Below are 22,188 nucleotides of genomic sequence, written 5' to 3' on the forward strand. Positions count from 1 at the left end.
TTTTGTGTTCGCTTTCATATTTAATTACATGTATTCATATGACTACATATTTTTTGCTTAAAACTTTTACTGTAAAAACAATGTCCTGTATCATTACAAAGCTAAACACGAAAGTCCATATCTATTTTGGGAAAAATATTCTTTTGCTTATCGTTTAAGAAATGTAGATGTTATTGTTTTTCACGATTTTTCTACCAGGTACACATTGGGTTCATGAGATTATATGCATGCTAGTAGACCACACGACAGAATATAACAGTAGGGCCGCTACACTGAAAATCCATTTAGATTTTATGACCGACTTTCAATTATTGGAGGCTGAAAATAGGCGAAGAATTCTACATTCACATCTTCCTTGGAGCTTCTTGCCGTCAAAGCATATAGACAAAAAGGCTAAAGTCGTGTATGTGAACAGAAATCCTAAGGATAGACACGTTTCTCAGTACAATTGGTTGAAAGAGATGAATGGTGTTCCTCCAAATTGGACATGGAAGCAGTATTATGAAGATGTGGTTATCAATGGTAAAGTGTTTTCTTTTTAATAATTACGTTTGTGTAAGCTTTAGACCCGTAGATACTTTACAAAACAACTTTAAAAATTGTTTTGCATAACAAAGACGTATTTATTTTTTATGTACGTCATAATCCAAAATTTGTGTATAATTGACAAAGAAAAAAGTTATTTAGGTTAAAAATTCAATACGTTCATTTTTTCATTTACTATTCATTTGTATAAAACTATAATGTTCGGTTCGTTGATACTATACAAATAAAATCTTAATATAATTCTAGAGCATAAATCTACCTGCTGTTTTATATGTTTTTTGAAGAAGCAAAAAGTTATGAATGATGAAATATTACCATAATTTTTTAAATCAATCTACATTTGTAAAAGAAGATACTAAATGGACATTCACAAAACACATTTAAGTTAAAAGAAGGTGCACATCGTGTTATGAAATTACCTCGCGCATTTTTTGAAAATGAGCTAAGGTGAAAGTAAACTTTATTTATTTCCATACATATACCTCATATAGGTATGAAAATACAGACGTTTTATGAACATAGAATTTGTATAGATGTGGCGCGTCCGAAGCTCTTTTGTGGATTTACCTTCATTAGGAACGATCAAATCAAAAAAATTGAAGGTCCAAGCCATTCAAAAACATTGAAGGTCCAAGCCATACAAAAACATTGAAGGTCCAAGCCATACAAAAACAATGAAGGTCCAAGCCATACAAAAACATTGAAGGTCCAAGCCATACAAAAACAATGAAGATCCAAGCCATACAAAAACATTAATGGTTCAAGCCATACAAAAGCTATGACACCCGAGTAGAAATGTTACGGGAAGAAGGATCAATCAGGATTTTAGTGGTGTTCATGTTGCTCAGTCTTTCGGTTTTCTATGTAGTGTTTTAGGACTCGTTTTGTCTTTTGGCCGTTTTCGTATTTTTGCCATGACATTGTCAGTTTCCCTTTAACTAGAATGTAAACTGCCATTTGTGTTTATGTCATCTCTTGTTCGCGTATTATGCTGTTACATGTAGTTCATTCTTTTAATCTACTTTCATATCATTATAGATACATTGTTAACTGGTTGGTTCAATTACACGAAAGAAATGACAAATGCTGCAAGAAATAACAAGAATGTGCATGGTGTGCTGTTTGAAGATTTGAAATTGGTAGAACGATTATAAAGACTTTATTTGCGTTTGTCGGTTACTGTGGATTCTTTTATTTTCTCGGATACCTATATTCGTGGAGTCAGAAAAACTTGCATTTTCTTGGATATTTAATTTCGTGGCTTTGGCAAAGTTTGCATACATTCCTTTAGAAAATTTACAATTCGTTGAACATTTGAATTCGTTGTTCCCCTGTACCCACGAAATCCTCAAAAATTGGTATCCAACGAATGATAATGAATCGACAGTAATTCGACTAAAATAAAACAATGCGAGTTTCACAGAACTGAAATTTTATTTTCAAAATGTAACAGAATTTAAGGGTTAATGTAACAGTTTCAAAATTCCTTATTTATCATTCAACACATATCGGCAGATCTAAACAAAGAGAAGCGAAATCTGCCGAGTTTTCCCGATTGACTTCCCTATCTCTAATGAGAAGGACACATTTATTAAACAGATGCATAGTTTATATAGTCGAACTTTATAGTAACAAATTCTTGTTTGAAAGAAACTTCTACACATTCATCGTTGCATAAAGTACTATTAGTTCGAGTATAAATAAATATCAACCATTACAGAACTTGAACCTCTATAAATTTTAGTAAGTTCACGATTGCCACAAATGTTTAACAGAAGTTAGATATTGAATCTACATGTAAATACTAGCAAATCTAAATACTAGCTATAGTATATTATGGACATTAAATATCTAATTAAAAAAAAGAAAAACAATTGCCTAATGAAAAAAAAATTAAACCTTTACATATCACGAGGTTTGTTGATCATCGTTTGTGACAGATATTGCAAACGTCAAATATGAATAATATGATGTTGGAGATACATACACGAGACAGGAAACAAGCGCCATAACAACATCGATAGGACAATATACGATCTTCAACTTACCTTTTTTGAATTTGACTTGGAGTTCGGTATTTTGTTTATAATTGTTTCTATACAATATGTCAAGCTGTCAACAACTATGAGTCAATAACAGTTGTGAATAAAAAGAATAAAGACTAGCTATCAACACCAATTTTCCAAATGTCGATTTCTAACTTTAACATATACATTGTAGCGCCCGATTGAAACAATCAAACAACTTGCTGAGTTCCTGGAAGTTCCCTTTGACGATCAGTTTATAGCAGAAGTTGCCGATAAAAATGTCTTTCAAAAGTTAAAAGATCATAAACAGGATGCTACAGTTGCATTATCAAGAGAATATAAGTCAGTGTTGTTTAGAAAAGGTAAATATCAAGAGAATATAAGTCAGTGTTGTTTAGAAAAGGTAAATATCAAGAGATAATAAGTCAGTGTTGTTTAGAAAAGGTAAATATCAAGAGATTATAAGTCAGTGTTGTTTAGAAAAGGTAAATATCAAGAGATAATAAGTCAGTGTTGTTTAGAAACTACGCTACAAATACTTCGGTTAAAAATAAAAACGAATCCGGTGATCCACTTATATCGATATATCATAAAAGACGAAAGTGATATAATTATGAAATATCATCTGCAATCCAAATTATGAGGACAGATTTTCGGGAAAATGTAAATCAAAGGAGACATTTCAAATGTTTCGCTCCTTTCTGTGCACATTATTTAGGTTTTAAGTTTTGATTGACTGTATTTCTGGAATTATAAATGCAACATTTATCTTTTGCGATGCTCTGATGCAGATCAACGAGTTCTAAATACAAACAAAATTGCAATGTCAAAATCTTGTGGAATTTCTCCAAAACTGTCATGGGTGTGTAAAATATTCATTTACACACATTTTGTCTATAAGAACTAGTTCATAAACTATCATAATTTAGAAATGTTCCTTATCTAAGTTTTCCCCCCCCTCCCGTAGCTCATTATAAATATATTTTTACTTTTTTTGTATTCTTACAGGGGAAATTGGAGACTGGAAGAACTGGTTTTCGGTCTCGCAAAATGAACAATTTGATGTAATGTACAGAAAAGAAATGGAGGGTGTTGAAGTAGACTTCACATACGAAATACAGTAGATACTGTATCGATATTACGTTAAAATTTTGTATTAATCAAATATTAAAAAACGAATTCGACGGAGCCATATGAACTAGAAATTATTTCAACATAACAATGTATGAAAGTTTTCAAATGGATGAATTCACCAAAAATGCATTCACCTATCGGCCTAATAGTACATGTACCAAATCACTTACAACCCTGGTTGGTATAATCGTTCACACACAACCACACAACAACTGATAACCGATCTCTAGAAATGCAACCCTAGTTTAACATTATTATATAATTGAATGACAAATGTTAGTCCCGGGGACATTGCCACTGGGGATTATGGTAACCTAAAAGACTGATAGTACTCCAGCTGCTCTGTATTTTGATATAATGCTATTCATTCTATTGAAAGGTATTTCCGTCGCTTATTGGAGTTCATTGGGCACACATTTTACATATGATAAAGAAGGTATTTCAAAATAAGTATGTTAGCGACTACTAATGTTGGAATGCCTAAATATGAAACGTTTAATAGTATAAATTCAAATGACTCTATCAATACAGCCGAAGTCGATTAAGGTCAACTTTGCCAACGAGAGATGCAGTCATAGTTTTAAAAGAGTAAAAAATAGTCCTTGAAATACATACAGATAAAAATGTAATAACATTACAAAATCTAAAAATTAAAGTACTGATTTTACATGTCGTAACGTGATGAATATTTTGAAGCCCACTGCTTCCAGGAAACACATAACACAAAAATACATGGATTTGCTGAATACAATTACTCATTGTAGCGAGCTTGGGATGATTCCGGTTTGTTTGTAGTACGCATGGAATCTGCTTATGGTACTGGTTCCCAAAGACTTGCAGAAAATAAGAAATCTGGTGAAATACCTTAGTTTGCAATTATTTACGGTGCATTCCCATGAAATATCCTGACTTAAGTGTTCTGTCGATACGGAAAGTAAATCCATCGTACATTAATGATCTTCTCCCCGATATTTTTGTCTGACAAACGAACTTTGTGCCTTGACGCAACTTTAAAACGGACTAAAATTATTTACTGAAGCGATCAGTATTCTGTAAAATTCGGAAACAAATTACTATTTACTCTGACATATTCTCAATTAAGTTACATGTATGTCTTAACTATAACAGGATTTCTCATGATCACTTTCTTTTCTTATAGAATTCAATATGAAAAATATATAATTCAAATTTATAAATATGTTAAAAATTCATGATAACTATAGTTATATCTATTATGAATTATCTTCGTTATTACCTGTGTTACCTGTGAAATGCGCGCAAATGTAATCAAAAGCTGAGCGTTAACGTAAGAAAATTTAATCCCCAAATGTAATGCTCTCGTCCCATCCGGTTTCATACGAAAAAAGATTCAAAAAAATATTTCCTTGAATTTGACAGTTGTAGGAAATTAATCCTGCATTTTATTGCAGAAAATAAATCTGAGTCATAAACAAATACCTTGGGTGATTCAAAGCAACATTTTTTAACATGTTTAAATGGTGTTTTTATAAAATATTTTGGAATCTTGAGGTGACATGGTTACTAATGCTTGTAAACAGGTAAAATAGGGGTGACAATTTAATTGGTTAACTTCTAGTGATGGTTATTATCTTATATGCAATGAAATGTCATGTGAAATTTTGACTGTAGTACTGAACAGGATAAAACTTTTCTCATGCTAAGTATTTCTTTATTAATTCTGCACATTTTTTTTTGAAAATGTCAATTTAACAAAGACAAATAGGGAATAACAATGGTTGTATTTCTCCTATTTAGGGAAGCTGTACATGCGCCTTTGACCTCTATGTACTCTCATTTTTCTAAATTTCATGCTTTTTTACAGAAAAGTTGCAAACATGAAATATTTTGAGTGGATTGAGTTTCAAAAACACATTTGAGGGAAACTTGCCTTGAAATATGGCTCTACCATGAATGTTAGTAAGCATAGCAAGCTATACTCAGTGATTTAGTGTTCTTTTTCTCCATATTTCTTATATTGGGCTATAAAAAAAAAACCTTTTCCTGAGTAATTATTTAAGAAATATACAGTCATAAGTAAATGAAATGTTTTTGAAGCAGTAACAACAAATATTTACTTAAAGAGAATCATTTTATTTATCCCTCTCTGAAAGGCGGCGTAAACTTAAGTTCAGTCAGCTTGAACACTTCAATTACTCACTTATTATCACATTTCGTACATAAATTTGTGATAGTTACTCCGAAATTTTTATTTAATAGCCTAAAAAGTTAAATTATTAATTTTTTTTTAAATGTTGACCCCGCCAACGCCACCGGAAACAGCACACCTTTATTACTTCGTAGAGGCGAGACAAAAAATATCTATTACACTTAACTTTTTTCGTTCTCTTATATCTGGAAAATCAACACTAAGATAACGTGATAAAAATTAAAATCGTTTTAAATATAACAATATTTTTTTATATTTTATGATATATTCCAATTTCTTTTAAGAATGAAACAATATTTGTAAATGGAACATTATTAAATAAATCATACATATTATTGACATTGAAAAGCTTCTTCCGAATACCAGCAAAGTCAATACAATGAATTAAAACATGTTTAATAGTATACTTGCAGTTGCAAGGTACACATTGTGGTTCATCTTCATTTTTTAAAAGATACTCGTGTGTCACTCTAGTATGACCAATTCGGCATCTCTCAATAACTTAGGTGTGAAAAAATAAATAAACTTTGAGAAATTGTAACATGCTAAGGACTTTGTGGAACACTCCGAAAATTGGTGACCTGAAGGATCTTAACATTTTGTATGTACATGATTTTCTTCAATTTTTTAATCAATATGCAGCAAGGATTGGCATTTTTTTATATTTCAGTTTCACTAGCTTCTAATGCAATTATCTCGATAAATACCGAACATAAAACATAGTGTATTTGCATGTATATTTCTTCTAACACAGTTTAATAAATATTTTTTTTGAAATGTACAATTATTATTAAGAAATAACTTTTGATCACTATCGTCACCGGAATTGTTTTATTATTGACTTTCTCGACTCTATCATAAGAAGAGTAAATTTTCTTTTGTTTTCGTTCATTAGATTTTCCACTGATAAAAGGCCCCGACATGAAAAATATGAAACAATTCAATTGAGAAAACTAACGTTTATAGATATGAGAAGATGTGGTATGAGTGCCAATGAGACAACTCTCCATCCAAGTCAAAATTTATAAAAGTAAACCATTATAGGTCAAAGTACGGTCTTCAACACGGAGCCTTAGTTTACATGTAGAAAAATATCGGAAATGTATTTTTTAGAAGTGTGCGAAGATATTTTGTGTCATTAATTTTTGTTACACATGGTGCGAAATTTAATACATATAATGTTCAATTCATAGATATGACGTAACAGAACATGCATATTCATAAAAAAAGTGTGCTAATTGTGACTCTATAAAAATACCTTTACGTTAAAAATTCGTGAACAAATGTCAATAAACTCGTCATAGATACCAAGATTAAAATTTTGAAAACCAAACGCGCGTTTCGTCTACAAAAGACTCATCAAGGACGCTCATATCAAAATAGTTAAATGCCAATTTAAGTAAGACGTTGAAGCGTATTGACATATTGACTAATATGTACAAATAGATAAACATACGTTCAAAAGTTACAAAATTTTGCAATGAATAAGAGCATTTCATTTTGCAATGAATAAAACATTTCATTTTGCAAGTGATACATATTGAATTTCAAAATCAAAATAGTAAGAACAGGAAGAGTACCACACTCTCTGCAAGCTAAAGAACTTTTGCAATAAACATTTAAGGGATCCTTTTGTGAACCAATGCAATATTCTTTACCATCTCATCTTCTTTTCGGTCGAAATTACCTTCATCCAACTTTGCCGAATTCCTTAATTTATTAATTGTCAGTTTGGTCTTATCCCGAGTATTCATGACATATTTACAACTGACTGGACTGTGACAAAAAATTCTCAATCACGAGAACAGCAGATACAACCAACCGTTGGGGAGTTTAAGAGTGTTTTTCTTTTTCGCTATATTTCTTTTCGTATTACTCAATGAAAATAATAGAAACTTGTTTATCAGTTTGTTCTAAATATGATATTTTAGGGTACGTTTTGGCTGCTTCCTTTAAAAATTGTATAATCATGTCTTTTGTAGAATATCTTACAATCAATCTCCGTACATTGATCGATCCAGCGAAAATCGGTACTAAAACTTTCGGACAGTATAATGCTTTACAATACTGTTAATGGTGCTGCTTTATTTGTTTTTATACATCTGCAATAGTATTATGCTTAAAAATAAGGTTCACGTACCTATGTATTACTGTAGTTTGTGTAGTCATGGATTCCTATGCAATGCAGCTACAAGAAAAACAACACACGAAAACATTAATAAATATGTGTTCTTTTGATTAAGCATTGATTTGTATCATCTGCTAACATTTACTTAGTATAACATGTATAGAGCAGAGTTCCCAGGACAACAGTTGCATAGTAGTAATGATTATAACAAATCTTGCAAATGTAACACGCTAAATTGATTTATATGTGTAGTTACTATGAAGATAAAGTTTCAAATTATCAGTTAATCAAGTCCTCTTCCTCACGATTATTCGCCCTGAAATGCGACTGACCATTGAACATTTACTTCAAATGAATTACATGACATGTGCCACTTGTGGAGCAGGAGAAATTTTCCATCCTCCAATCACATTCATGTTCTGGTGGGTTTTGTTTCGATCAATCTTTGATCTTCATCTTTTTCCTTTAAAGCCATGGTGTAACACGTATGTTTGTTTTTTTCGGCTTATCGTTATTAATTGTCCATAGATTTTATTCATCTTGGTGGTCATTTCCTCATTTAGATTTTTAAAATTTTTCTTAAAAGTTTAATGATCGTTAATAACTATACTTCAACATGCCAGTTGTGTTCAAATTATTAGTCGTTATATCTGTTTTTAAATTAAAAGGTTAATACTGGACACCGATTATATAACAATTGCGTTATTTTTTGTTTTTGTTTTTTAACGTGTAAGGATTGTTCAAGGGTAAATCTATTACAAAAAATCACAAGGCAATTTAATGTTGTCAGATAACAAAAAAAAAACAAAAAACAAAAAAAAAAACCATCAGTCAAAACTGTAGAAATAAGATAACAAAAAAAAAAAATATATGAAACAATTCACACTTTTTTCCAGATATGACTGATCTCAAATGCATGCGATGATTACTTTTTTTTTTAAGAAATACTTAAGAAAGGTAGTTAGTACCAATACATGTCCTCCTAGCTAATGAACTTTCAATTGACGAAAGAGCAGCATAGCTGTCTACAGAAAACGAATACTTTGATTTAGGACTGGACGCCATGATATCCAATTCTTGCTGATCAATGTATGGTCCAACCCCTGGTGAAAAAAGTAAATGAATTCTTATTTGTATTCAATATATTATATCCATATTTAACTACTATATATAAATTATGTGTTTGAAGTCTTGCAAACATTGGATGTCTTATCTATTTGTTATTATTTCAGAAGAACATTCATGACACATCTTCTCATTGGCTAATTTGTGTGTAAATATTTGATTTTTACTTATAAATAAAATAGAGGTATGACCAATTGCCACTGATTCATTTCCCATCAGATCTTTTTTCAAAAAGTTTTCCAATTTAAACTTAGATTCACGGTAGAACTGCTTCACATGTGCCTAACAGCATAATGACGTTTTCTGGAGAAACATGGGAACACATTGTAAATGCCTAAAGAGGTTTCAAGACTGCAATTGTGGTAAATTTGTTTAAATACTTGGTAATTATAGACGAAATATTCTATTCAAATTAGAGATATATTTTGTCTTTAAGATGCAAACTTATTCATTTTAGTTGAGGAATATCATTCAATGTGAAACTTAATAATGTTTATTATTGTTTCAAAACGGTCTTCAACAACAATATGCAGCACTGACAAACAATTGTTTATCTTAAGGAAATAGTTAAATTCATAGAGAAATCTTTAATGTTTATGAATTAAATTTAAGTAGGTCTTAACAACCTTCAGATTATGACTCTGTGTGTGAATGAATTTCAGGGGAAATTCGCCCTATTCCATGTGCTTATTCAATTTGTTTTGACAATGATTGTAGTTGTATATTTTACAGTGTTAGTTTGACGTAGCATGTTAATAAAATAGAATTTTATTCGGATTTCATAGCGAGATTGTTACTGAAATTACTTCCCTTTTTGAATAATATATGAATTTATTTTTATTGATCACGTATCTACTGCATTCACCTACACGTATGTTAAAATTTTGATAAGACTTTTACAGTCATACCGTCTCCTTTATATATTCGCTCTTAAACCTTATCATTTTTTACCGTTTTGTTTTCTTTTAATCTACCTATTGCAAACATGATAATTCCTTGATTTTTTGCCTTAATTGCTTGCATTTTCGTACGCAATGGTTTAGTTGACGCTCCGTCTGTAACAAGAATTGCAATCTTAGGGACTGTGTTTCCTCGTCCGCCACTAGCTCTCATAAATCCATACTTTTCAAGCTGTTGTAGGGCTTTATGTGTATTGGTAATGCCAGTATATATGGAATATTTAAGACAGCATTTATAACATCAGACTTTCTACGGTACGTATTTAGTGTAAATTGTATTTCTGCATCATCAGAAAATGTTATGAGACCAATCTTTATGTGATCTGGACCAATTGTAAACCTATTCACAACAGATGTTGCAAATCTCTTCAAATCGTTGAAAGCAGTGATACCTATACTTGTCGAGCTATCAGCAATGAAGAAAATGTCGGCCACTGCTCGGCGACAGGCTACAAATATAATATATGTTCGATTTAATGTTAAATCATTGCTAGCATAAATTTCCAATGTGTTATAGATTTTTATTTCATAGCATACCATTTCCAAAACAATATATGTTTACGTTGCCACTTAAACTGTCTTTATCATACTCAAATGAAAAAAAGCATGTCTTATAGCCATTGTTTTGCAACCTTTCATTCTATAAAATTAAAACATTTTCACATCCAAAGTTTGATTTGTAAGTGGTTGTGTATGTTAGAGATTAGCTGGTTAAAAGGAGCAAAAAACTACGACTATCCGACGTCTGAAATATATCAATTTAAAGAATAGATAATTCATTTAATTCAACTCAAGTATTTGATGTATGTAGCATACATATAATGCATGTGTAATATTCAGGAACAGATAGGATATGGGGTATCCATTCATGATACAAAATAAGTACATGCACAGAAAAAAACACAAAAAGCAAAGGAACAGCTCTTTTGTTGCTGTTCTTCATCTAAAAGTCAAAATGCGGCCTTCAACACAGAGCAAAAACTCTCACCTCACTGCAAGTTTAAGACGGCCCTTAACACTTAATTCTTTGCAAAATGGTGATCAAGTCACAATCGAAGAAACAATGCCATGGAGTAATATTAATGAAATAAATCTTGCAAAGAAGCAAACATTAATTGTAATAATTTAGCCCAATAAACATTTAGACAACCACGGGCCACACTAAGATGTATTTTCGATAACCAGGCAGGAAATAGCGTATGTATAGGGCAAATAACACACCCAACTCGGCCCCGGCCAAAAAGAACATACCAGAAAGTAGTACTTATTCAAACAAAAAAGTTCAAGCGCATAGGTGTAAATATCAAACTATGTAGAATATATATTGATAATTAAGGTATCAAATACATGTAAACGATGAACGCCTTTTGACTGATAATTTGGAATAATAAAAAAAAAATGTTTGAATGAAATCTTAAAAAGGTGGCATATATTGCCTGTTTCTCAGATATGAAGTTCCTGCTTTGGTATATTCAAAGTTCCGGTAATCCTACGCTCTGATCTGTAAATAAAGGTATATTGACCCAACTCCTCCACCGCCAATGATTGAAATTAAAAAGAAAATAACATAGAAAGCAAAGGGAGTCAATAATAGGGTTTTTTTATTATTAAAATTCAATTGGAAAAATATATAAGTCCTGTATTCTCTACTATGAAATGGAAATAACATTTTATGATTTCGTGCTTGTAATTACTTGTTAAACACAATACATTTACATCCAACGCATCTTTATTAATTCACCCTATGTCATCGCATTGGCAAGTCCTAAATAAGAAGCAACAACAGTTTACCAATGTTTAAATGTCATAAGCCGTTAAGAAGATACATTCAATCCAGATTTGCACAAAACAATGACTTAGAATCAAACTTAATCGTAGAAGGCAAACATGAATGTGTAACATCTGATACATCAACAACAGTCATCTAAGAACGGCAGGCACACACTTATTTAAATATTATACTGTTATATCAAACAATACGATATTATTTTACAGAGTACTTGCTTATTGTTTGTGTTTATCTCCTCTTTTCATTTGTATCAGTAAAATCATTTAATTTAAGATTTTTTCTATTAATATCTGCATTTGATTATTATAAAAATAAGAATATGTGGTATGATTGCCAATGAGACAACTATCCACCAGATACCAAATGGCATAGAAGTTAACAACTGTAGGTCAACGTACTGCCTTCAACAATGAGCAAAACTAGTTCTACATTTCATTCATTATATATTAACTATTTGTCTAATAATGTATTCCCTTTAGACTATTAGCTAAATGCAAATTTACTTACGTGGTGACGGTGGTATGGCTACAAAACAACATAACGTATAGTACAATGTAGTTGTTTACGTCAGTCAATAACGGTCCGTACATTACAAATAATAAAATTACACGAAAGCATAACGTATACTCGTATAAAATTGTTCTACCCATACATAGCTAAATTTATTAAATAATATCTGAATTTGATGACGGTTTTCAGTTTCTCTGATCTTTATATGAGCTTAAAGGTTGACATATACTTATGAATATTGATTCCTGTTGAAGGTCGATAGTTGTCCTTTTAACGCACTTTCCAAGATATTACGATTGTTGATCTCAGATTATTCGTACTGTAACAACATGTATTGAAATGATTTGAAAAATATTTACACTCATCAGAAAAAAGTAATTCGATCATTGTTTGGAAGAAAAGGAAAATTTACAAATGAAAGAATAAGTCTGGAATAATATTTAGTTAAAAAGCGTGACATTTGAAATATCAGATCCCAAAAGCAGGAAAAAAGAAATTTTTAATGCACTGACAATTTCTTAAAAGACTCACGTGTACTTATATATGGTTGTGGTTGTGGGGTAGTTGTCCCTACAGCTAAAACAAAACAAATTATGTGATTTTAATACAATGACGTACACCTTTTATTATGTACAGTTGTTAACATGTCTATGTTTAGCACAAATGTTTTATTTATTTATAGGTCTTGTCTTCCTGTATGTTTTATGACGTTGTTGTATATATGATGGACGGGTGGATATTTAAAGCCCAGTGGCAAATACAATGCATATTCAGAACGAGAACATGATAATGTGATATTCATATATGATTCTAAAAACAAACACACCGAGAAAGATATCATTAAAATGCTGGACCTTTTGATCGATAACATATTCGTTGTGTTTGGTGGATTGATATTTCAGACAGTCGGTATTCCACTGGGTACTAATTGTGCATCACTACTGGCCAACTTGCTTTTTTTTACTCATATTATTAGTTACACAGTGTGCTATTGACCTACTATAATATATATGGGGTCAGTAAATTAGACTAGTGGCCTTTTAAAGTGATCAAGTCTTCAATATAAAAAACCTACTTCCATTGGTCTTATACAAAAACAAATGCCAACAATGACAACTTGTTAGCTTTTAATGTGTTTTCTGGATTTATTTCTATCATTCATCATCAATTTCTTCGTCTGTTGTCCGGGTGATATGTTTCAGATTTTTCCTCAACGCCGTGTTGTTTTTATAAAGGGACGTAACATCACTACTAACCGTGTATTAAAATAACCCACGCCTACCAACCCCATGTACAGTATACAGGGTCTCCACGCGGTCGCTTTTAACCAATAATATTCCCAGAAATGTATAGGAGGTAAGATCAGAAGCAATACAGAACCTTCTCAAAGACAAAAAGAAAAAGCATCTTGTCGATTGCTTGGTGGAGAAGCAGCAAATATCAATGTTCAAGTCTTTGGTTTGACCGGCCGGGTTTCCAACCCACTACCCGCCGTCATGAGACCACTTAGGCGGTTGTGTTCTTTTATGAAATTTACTTTTAAGAACAGCATATTATATTAGAGTGTAACGCAGCATGCTTTCATATTATCAGAATACATATTTTTGCCTTGCTGTCAATATTAGCGAGCATTATTCTTTGCGTGATTGTTTTTTTTTTATTGTGTTTTTCTTTATTTTCGAACGTATGTTTTTGTTTTCTTTTATCATAATTATGCCTTCAACATAGAAGTGATTCATAACGTTATCACATTCATAGTTTTTCCTGTGCTGTTTTGTGTGAGCCTTTTTATAGTTCAATGGTTGACGTTAAAAAAGGCAGGTTATATCTAACAAAACTAGTTTATCTCCTTATGTTTTCATATTCGTGTCCACAATCAGAAACATATAAATGCTAAATGTTGTCCTTTGGATAAGACGTTATTAATGTATAGTGTATCCATAACATATTCAAACTGTTTAATACTTGAGATGTAATTGTTTATAAATGTCGTACGGTTACTATCGTACTTACCGACACAAACTCTCGATAATAACGTTCGTTTAACAGTATCTGTATTTAACGCTTCAAACGAGGAAACTTCAATGAGGTCGAATTATTCACTTGCAAGTGAATAATTCATCATCAATTTTTCTTAGCTTATTTTGACAAAATTGAACCATACTCGCGGCTAAAAGCGAATAATCATTTCACTATTTCACTTTCATTAATGATTGAACAAAAAAAAAAATCATATATTAGATTTTTTATATATCTCGTAGCTCGTGCCCCTTTAAAATTAAAAGGTTAATACTGGACAACGATCATATAACAAATGCGTTAATTTTTGTTTTTGTTTTTTAACGTGTAAGGATTGTTCAAGGGTAAATCCATTACAAAAAATCACAATGCAAGCTTATGTTGTCGGATAACAAAACCACCAGGCAAAACTGTAGAAAATAAGATAACAACAAAAAAAAAATACATGAAACAATTCACACTTTTTTTCCAAATATGACTGATCTCAAATGCATGCTATAATTACTTCTTTTTTTAAGAAATACTTAAGTTAGTTAGTACCAATACATATCCTTCTAGCTAATGAACTTTCGATTGACGAAAGAGCAGCATAGCTGTCTACAGAAAACGAATACTTTGATTTAGGACTGGACGCCATGATATCCAAATCTTGCTGATTAATGTATGGTCCAACCCCTGGTGAAAAAGTAAATGAATTCTTATTTGTATTCAATATATTATATCCATGTTTAACTACTATATATAAAATATGTGTTTGAAGTCTTGCAAACATTGGATGTCTTATTTATTTGTTATTATTTCAGAAGAACATTCATGACACATCTTCTCATTGGTTAATTTGTGTGCAAAGATTAGATTTTTACTTATAAATAAAATAGAGGTATGACCAATTGCCACTGATTCATTTCCCATCAGATCTTTTTTCAAAAAAATTTCCAATTTAAACTTAGATTCACGGTAGAACTGCTTCACATGTGCCTAACAGCATAATGACGTTTTCTGGAGAAACATGGGAACACATTGTAAATGCCTCAAGAGGTTTCAAGACTGCAATTGTGGTAAATTTGTTTAAATACTTGGTAATTATAGACGCAATATTCTGTTCGAATTAAAGATATGTTTTGTCTTTAAGATGCAAACTTATTCATTTTTTAGTTCAGGTATATCATTCAATGTGAAACTTAATGATTTGTGATCATATTGTTTAAACACGCACGGTCTTCAACAACAATATGCAGCACTGACAAACAATTGTTTATCTTATGGAAATAGTTAAATTTATAGAGAAATCTTTAATGTTGATGAATTAAATTTAAGTAGGTCTTAACAACTTCCAGATTTTGACTCTGTGTGTGAATGAATTTCAGGGGAAATTCGCCCTATTCCATGTGCTTATTCCATTTGTTTAGACAATGATTGTAGTTGTATATTTTACAGTGTTAGTTCGACGTAGCATGTTGTGGTATAGAATTTTATTCCGATTTCATAGCGAGATTGATACTGAAATGACTTCCTTTTTTGAATAATATATGAATTCATTTTTATTGATCACGTATCTACTGCATTCACCTACACGTATGTTAAAATTTTGATACGACTTTTACAGTCATACCGTCGCCTTTATATGCGCTCTTAATCCTTTTCATTTTTTACCGTTTTGTTTTATGCTAACCTACCTATTGCAAACATGATAATTCCTTGATTTTTTGCCTTAATTGCTTGCATTTTCGTACGCAATGGTTTAGTTGACGCTCCGTCTGTAACAACGATTGCAATCTTAGGGACTGTGTTTCCTCGTCCGCCACTAGCTCTCGTAAATCCATACTTATCAAGCAGTTGTAGGGCTTTATGTGTATTGGTAATGCCAGTAATGTATGGAATATTCAAGACAGCATTTATAACATCAGACTTTCTACGGTACGTATTTAGTGTAAATTGTATTTCTGCATCATCAGAAAATGTAATGAGACCAATCTTTATGTGGTCTGGACCAATTGTAAACCTATTCACAACAGATTTTGCAAATCTCTTCAAATCGTTGAAAGCAGTGATACCTATACTTGTCGAGCTATCAGCAATGAAGAAAATGTCGGCCACTGCTCGGCGACAGGCTACAAATATAATATATGTTCGATTTAATGTTAAATCATTGCTAGCATAAATTTCCAATGTGTTATAGATTTTTATTTTATAGCATACCATTTCCAAAACAATGTATGTTTACGTTGCCACTTAAACTGTCTTTATCATACTCAAATGAAAAAAAAACATGTCTTATAGTCATTGTTTTGCAATCTTTCATTCTATAAAATAAAATATTTGCACATCCAAAGTTTGATTTGTCAGTGGTTGTATATGTAAGAGATTATCTGGTTAAGAGGAGAAAAAAACTACGACTATCCGACGTCTGAAATATATCAATTTAAAAATTTACGACAAAAGAGATGATTTCAGCTTCCCAATTGTGAACTTTTCTATGTAGCAACATTCCAGCAGCGCAGTCTTCAAGTGTTTTAAAAAATGTAAAAAATTGAAAGGAAAATGAAATATTCAAATCAAATGAACACGACTTTTCAATGTGATCAATCTTTTATAAATTGTGTTTTATATGTATAATATGTAAAATTATTCCATAAGACTTGAGAGCAAACTGAAAGTCTATTTTTGCTGTGGTGAAGCCAGGATTTTGAAACCAGTTTTATAGTCACTTCTCCTAGTAGCGTTCCTGATGAAGGTAAATCCAGAAAAGCGCTTCGGACGCATGAAATTATTAAACGTGTTGTTTTCAATTTTTTTCTTAGTCCTATAACATCTAAGAAAAAAATATAAAAAATGATTAATTTTGCACGTTTTTTGGCAAAATTCATTTCTCACTTGACTTTATTATTAGTCAAAGAGTAAAGTGACTAGCTCAAGTTAGATCACTGATAGTGACAGTTTGATATTTTGCAAAATGTAAAAACTAGGAGACATTTTTTTGGGCTGAATATCTTTATTTCCATTTATATGTAAATCCATTTTTTATTTTACATGCAAAAGTAGAAATAACATTCAGAAGTCACCACATTTATTTCTTCAACATGTGGAACCCACATCAAGCTGCAAGTTAGCTCTGAAGGGCCCACAATAACAATATAGTCTATGGTCATGGCACAATATGGCGATCAGTGAATCTATGGCCAATAAAATCATGACCCCCTGCTTGATCAACCTGGAAAGGAGTGACACCCTTCTATCAGTTTTCATTTTTCTCATGACCCCCTACTTTTCTGCCGGCCCACTGGAGATAAATAATGAGCGGTCCCCAATACTTGAATTAAAACAGCCCTAACATGACACATTATTAATTCATTGGCCTCTTATCTCAATAAAAAGGGAAATTGATAGAATAATGTGAATCTTTTTGGGGCCCTTTATAGCTTGCTGTTCGGTGTGAGCCAAGGTTCCGTTTTGAAGGCCGTACTTTGAGCTATAATGGTTTACTTTTACAAAGTGTGACTTGGATGGATAGTTGTTTCATTGGCACTCATACCACATCTTCTTATATCTATTGTTATTTTAAAAGTGTTTTCATAACTATAGACTTGCAAAAATAATTTCATTTCGACCAGTATCAAGTTTTGAGTGCGAAAAGAGAGTTCTGATATGCACTTGATTAATAATGTTTGTCAAATCATAAGAACAATGGCAGGTTCACATAACTCTTACGGTAGTGAAAAATAACAATTCAACGCTCCGAGAAACTTTTTATATCCTTTCTGTTTTACATATTGCTTTACATTGCGATAATTTATTTCTTTTTTTGTCAAAAATGTGTTGCTTTCAAATTACAGGCAGCAGTTGTTAACCGAATGTTTATATGCAATATGAACATACACTTAGAAAAACTTAAACAGAAGGTTATGTATTATATATAAACAAGCCTTTTAAAATCGAATAGCTCTTGTAACAAAAACATTCAATACTTAAACATAATTACTAAAAACAACCCAAAACAAATTGAACGAATATTAAATGGTTATTAGATAACAGAAAATAAGTACTTTATATACAATGATTTCGGAACACCCGAATTATTAAAATGTTTTAACTTTTAGTTCAAGGGGCACAACTGTCAAATTTATGTTCACAAATTTCACTCAAATTCTCATATTTGATTTCTATCATTCTAAATCGTATATCCAAATTACAAAAAGTCTAAAATAAACAATTAACAATGCAATGACTCGATAATATGTATGAGCAGTTCGTGTATTTTAGTCTAGATGCCGTCTAATTAACTTTTGCGATGACCTCCAAAGACTGACGACGGTCATTAATAGAAATAGCAATAGAAAGCGAGCAGGTGCAAAGGATTTTTCTAGATATGTTTGATTTCATATTATAGGTTAAAATATGTTTTTATCTTTTGTGGATTGAATCCGCCAACCAAATGTTGACATTCTTTCCCTTTTAATAGCTGAACATGCTTAGTACATGCGTAACCAATCTCTACCTAAAGGGTTAAATTGGAGGCCACATGAATACGGATAAAATGAGGTTAAATCATTGACTTGCAAGTCAATGATACATCATCGATGTTTTTGAGCTTATTTTGACAAATTTGAGACAAACTGACTGCTTGTAACGAAATATTATATCAAAAGTCCTCTTTTATTTATACTTGAAACAAAAATAATCGTATATAAATTTTTGTCTAAATCGTAGCTAATGGCCCTTTGAAGGAGGTACATTTAACAAAATGTTATTATCATCTAATGTTGATTTGATTTTTTTATTATGAATACTGTGGATTCATTATTATTCATTGGAGACCAATGTTCGTGGATTTTGTGGGTAAAAGTGATCCACGAATTTAAATGTTCAACGAAGTTCAAATTTTCTATATGCTTGTATGGAAACATGATCAAAACCACGAAATGAAATATCCACGAAAATACAATTTCTCCTCAAGCCATGAAAATTGGTATCCACGAAAATAAATGGAAAGGAAACGCTGACATTTAGAACCAGCATAGTTGTAAACGAATTCTGCTATTGGCACACAATTCTCCCATTGAAAAAAATAGTAAGTTTTGTTTTTATCAAGTAGGCTTTAGTATTGAATTTTTTTTCATACAAGAGCTATTTCATTTTCAAAGATTGTTTTTACTAGTATATGTAACACATAGCCTTTTGTCTAAGATGTTTTTCATACAATTCTCTCAGTTGTTAGGGTTTTATTTTTACCAGTCAACGGTTTTTCAACTTAGAACGTCTTCTTCATTACACACAAATTATAAATTACTGAACAAAATAAAATACATGTGAATAGCACCATATACAATATTAATATGGAGACATGAAATGAACAAAAATTGAAACGACGTAGATCATCGATTTCTAAAAGTCGAGTTGACCGTAAATTTATTTGTCAAAAACCAAGTAGGATGTTTTAATCTGGGAATAAACATTCACTCTAAATGTAAATTTTATTTTCAAAGCAAGCACATTATTGTTGTCAACATATATGATATTCTATATAAAATCAAATGGATGGTCCATATCTTTGAATAAATTGAATAATTCAATTCGTGGTCAACAAAACAAGTAAATAAACTTAAATGTTTATATAATTAGCAATAATGTCTAAATATAATGAAAAGCGATTGGTCGTTTTAAAAAAATTCTACATTTTGATAAAAATTAGCGTTTTTAAATCTATAGAGTAACTATACATGCTATTATCATCAGAGTTTTCTTTTCTAAGTTAAAAAAATAAGGTATTCCATGGAGCTGCATAATTTTTACATGAGAGGACATAATGTTGATCAATAACAAACCTTTCTAAAATTGTCCGTATATAAATTTTGAAATTATAAGAAACTAAGTTTTCAATTCCCTCATGCAAAGTTGACCTTAGATAAATTTGGCTATTTTTTAGGTCCTTTCTGGTCATATAGCTCTTTAACTGTTTTGGCTATTATATGTTCTTGGTTTTCAAATATTCGGCTTTGAGCGTTCCTGATGAAGGTAAATCCAGAGAAGCGCATCTGACGCATGAAATTATTTAACGTGTTGTTTTCATTTTTTACAGCACTGGGTCGATACCTCTGCTGGTGGACTATCAGTCTCCTAGGGTATCATCAGCTCAGTAATCAGTACTTCGGTACTGACATGATCAATAACAAACCTTTCTAAAATTGTCCGTTTATAAATTTTGAAATTATAAGAAACAAAGGTTTCAATTCCCTCAGGCAAAGCTGACCTTAGATAAATTTGGCTATTTTTTTTTAGGTCCTTTCTGGTCATATAGCTCTTCAACTGTTTAGGTTATTATTCATTCTTGGTTTTCAAATATTCGGCTTTGACCGTCACTGATGAAAGGTAAATCAAGAATAGCGCTTCAAACGCATGAAATTAGTTAACGCTTTGTTTTTATTTTATGAGCATTTTCATATAAATATCCATATTGACACATTGCATTGGGTTTAATATTTGCATGATACAAATCCATGTTAAGCGCACTGCATTTATTTCTTAATCTTGCGTGAAAAACATTTAAATATCTATCGCAAAATGTAAATTTGATATGTAGGGGGTGATTAGTTTTTATAATACTTCTGTTTAAAATATATTTCAAGAGAGTCCATTTCTAAAAGTCATATCGAGAGAATTTCAAACTAGATGGAATAAAAGATTCTTGATAAAGGGACAATCTGCTTGGAGTTTGGTATATTGTTTGACTACTTCATAGATTGTAATTGTTTGTTTCTGCCACGGTTGGAGTATTAAATCTAATAAGTATTCTGGAATATCCCTATTCATAATAATGTAAAGTAAAGTTAATTTTTTAACTTCCCGTTGAATCTTTAACCCTTTCCATCCCTTTTCTAAATAGAGTGAATGAGGGATAGCGTAGCTTGTTAGACCAGTGACAATACGTGCTGCTTCCAGCTGTAATGTTTCTAATCTTCTATTATCCAAAACTTCTGAAGAATATCCAAGAACTGGCATAATAAAAGTTCGATATATTTTTAGTTATTTCCTTTTTAATCAGAATTTCAAGCGTCTAAGAACATTTATTTGTTTTAATACCTTTTCTATTGAACGTCTACTGCTTGCATGCATCAATCTTCATGCGAATAAGCATTTTTATAAAACATTTTTAGTGTTATCCTGCAAATTGTTTAAGATAACATAATGGGTAAAACATTTTTACAAACCAAATATAACCTTCTTCCTGATCAATGACTAACTGTATGCTTCTTAATATTATTTTCCTAGAATGAATTAACACTAAAAAGATTGATGTCAAATGATTTAACAAAGATACAGAGATGGAAGACAATCTATAAGATCACATGCTGTGACAGATAAAAAAAACCCAGCATTGTTACTAACAGAACATGGAGGAAGAACCTTCGACGTCAAGTGGCATAAAACGTTCTATCCCGAAAGATTTACAAGATGAAATCAATGTGATAGCTTTAAAACATCAACGAGTAATAGGTATTCGTACATCATTTAATAATCACATAACGACTAAACTTCAAAATGTAGTGCATTGTGTTTAAAGAATGGTACCGTTGTCATAGGAATTCAGAAGATAACTGGTTAAACATAAGTGATAATCACAAATTTATTGATAAAGATTGGTTTTTAGTTAATACATCAAGGTGTCCATATTTTAAGGAAATACCTGTTATACCTAGGTTATGTTCATTGAAATTTAAAATGATCCTACGGACACGAGCAAAACAAACGATTTTGGAGATATTTGC

At 31.2% G+C, this 22,188-nt stretch overlaps 2 protein-coding genes across 45 annotated transcripts in view; one reads left to right on the top strand and one right to left on the bottom strand.

Moving 5' to 3' along the window:
• LOC127719526 (sulfotransferase 1B1-like) overlaps positions 1–3,767 on the top strand; it is a 51,170-nt gene extending 47,403 nt beyond the window's left edge. Inside the window, exons 3-6 of the mRNA XM_052225731.1 lie at positions 199–522; positions 1,585–1,685; positions 2,767–2,935; positions 3,582–3,767. Of these exons, the coding sequence (XP_052081691.1) occupies positions 199–522; positions 1,585–1,685; positions 2,767–2,935; positions 3,582–3,697 (710 nt within the window). The 3' untranslated portion in view covers positions 3,698–3,767. The remainder of the gene's footprint in view (positions 1–198; positions 523–1,584; positions 1,686–2,766; positions 2,936–3,581) is intronic.
• The window catches only part of LOC127719523 (collagen alpha-1(XII) chain-like), a 565,245-nt gene that overhangs the window by 162,074 nt on the left and 380,983 nt on the right, over positions 1–22,188 (bottom strand). For 4 of the 44 annotated variants that reach the window (XM_052225705.1, XM_052225719.1, XM_052225717.1 and 1 more), the window contains one exon: positions 16,102–16,536. The exons of 25 other annotated variants lie outside the window; for them this stretch is intronic. In XM_052225705.1, coding sequence (XP_052081665.1) covers positions 16,102–16,536 — 435 coding nt within the window. Of the gene's footprint in view, positions 1–8,035; positions 8,084–8,991; positions 9,127–12,403; positions 12,422–12,937; positions 12,983–16,101; positions 16,537–22,188 lie in introns of all 44 variants that reach the window. 15 more of the 44 variants (XM_052225697.1, XM_052225693.1, XM_052225724.1 and 12 more) reach the window with 6 other exon arrangements.

The sequence above is a fragment of the Mytilus californianus genome, unplaced genomic scaffold, assembly GCF_021869535.1.
Source record: "Mytilus californianus isolate M0D057914Y unplaced genomic scaffold, xbMytCali1.0.p SCAF_11, whole genome shotgun sequence".
Taxonomy (NCBI): Eukaryota; Metazoa; Mollusca; class Bivalvia; order Mytilida; family Mytilidae; genus Mytilus; species Mytilus californianus.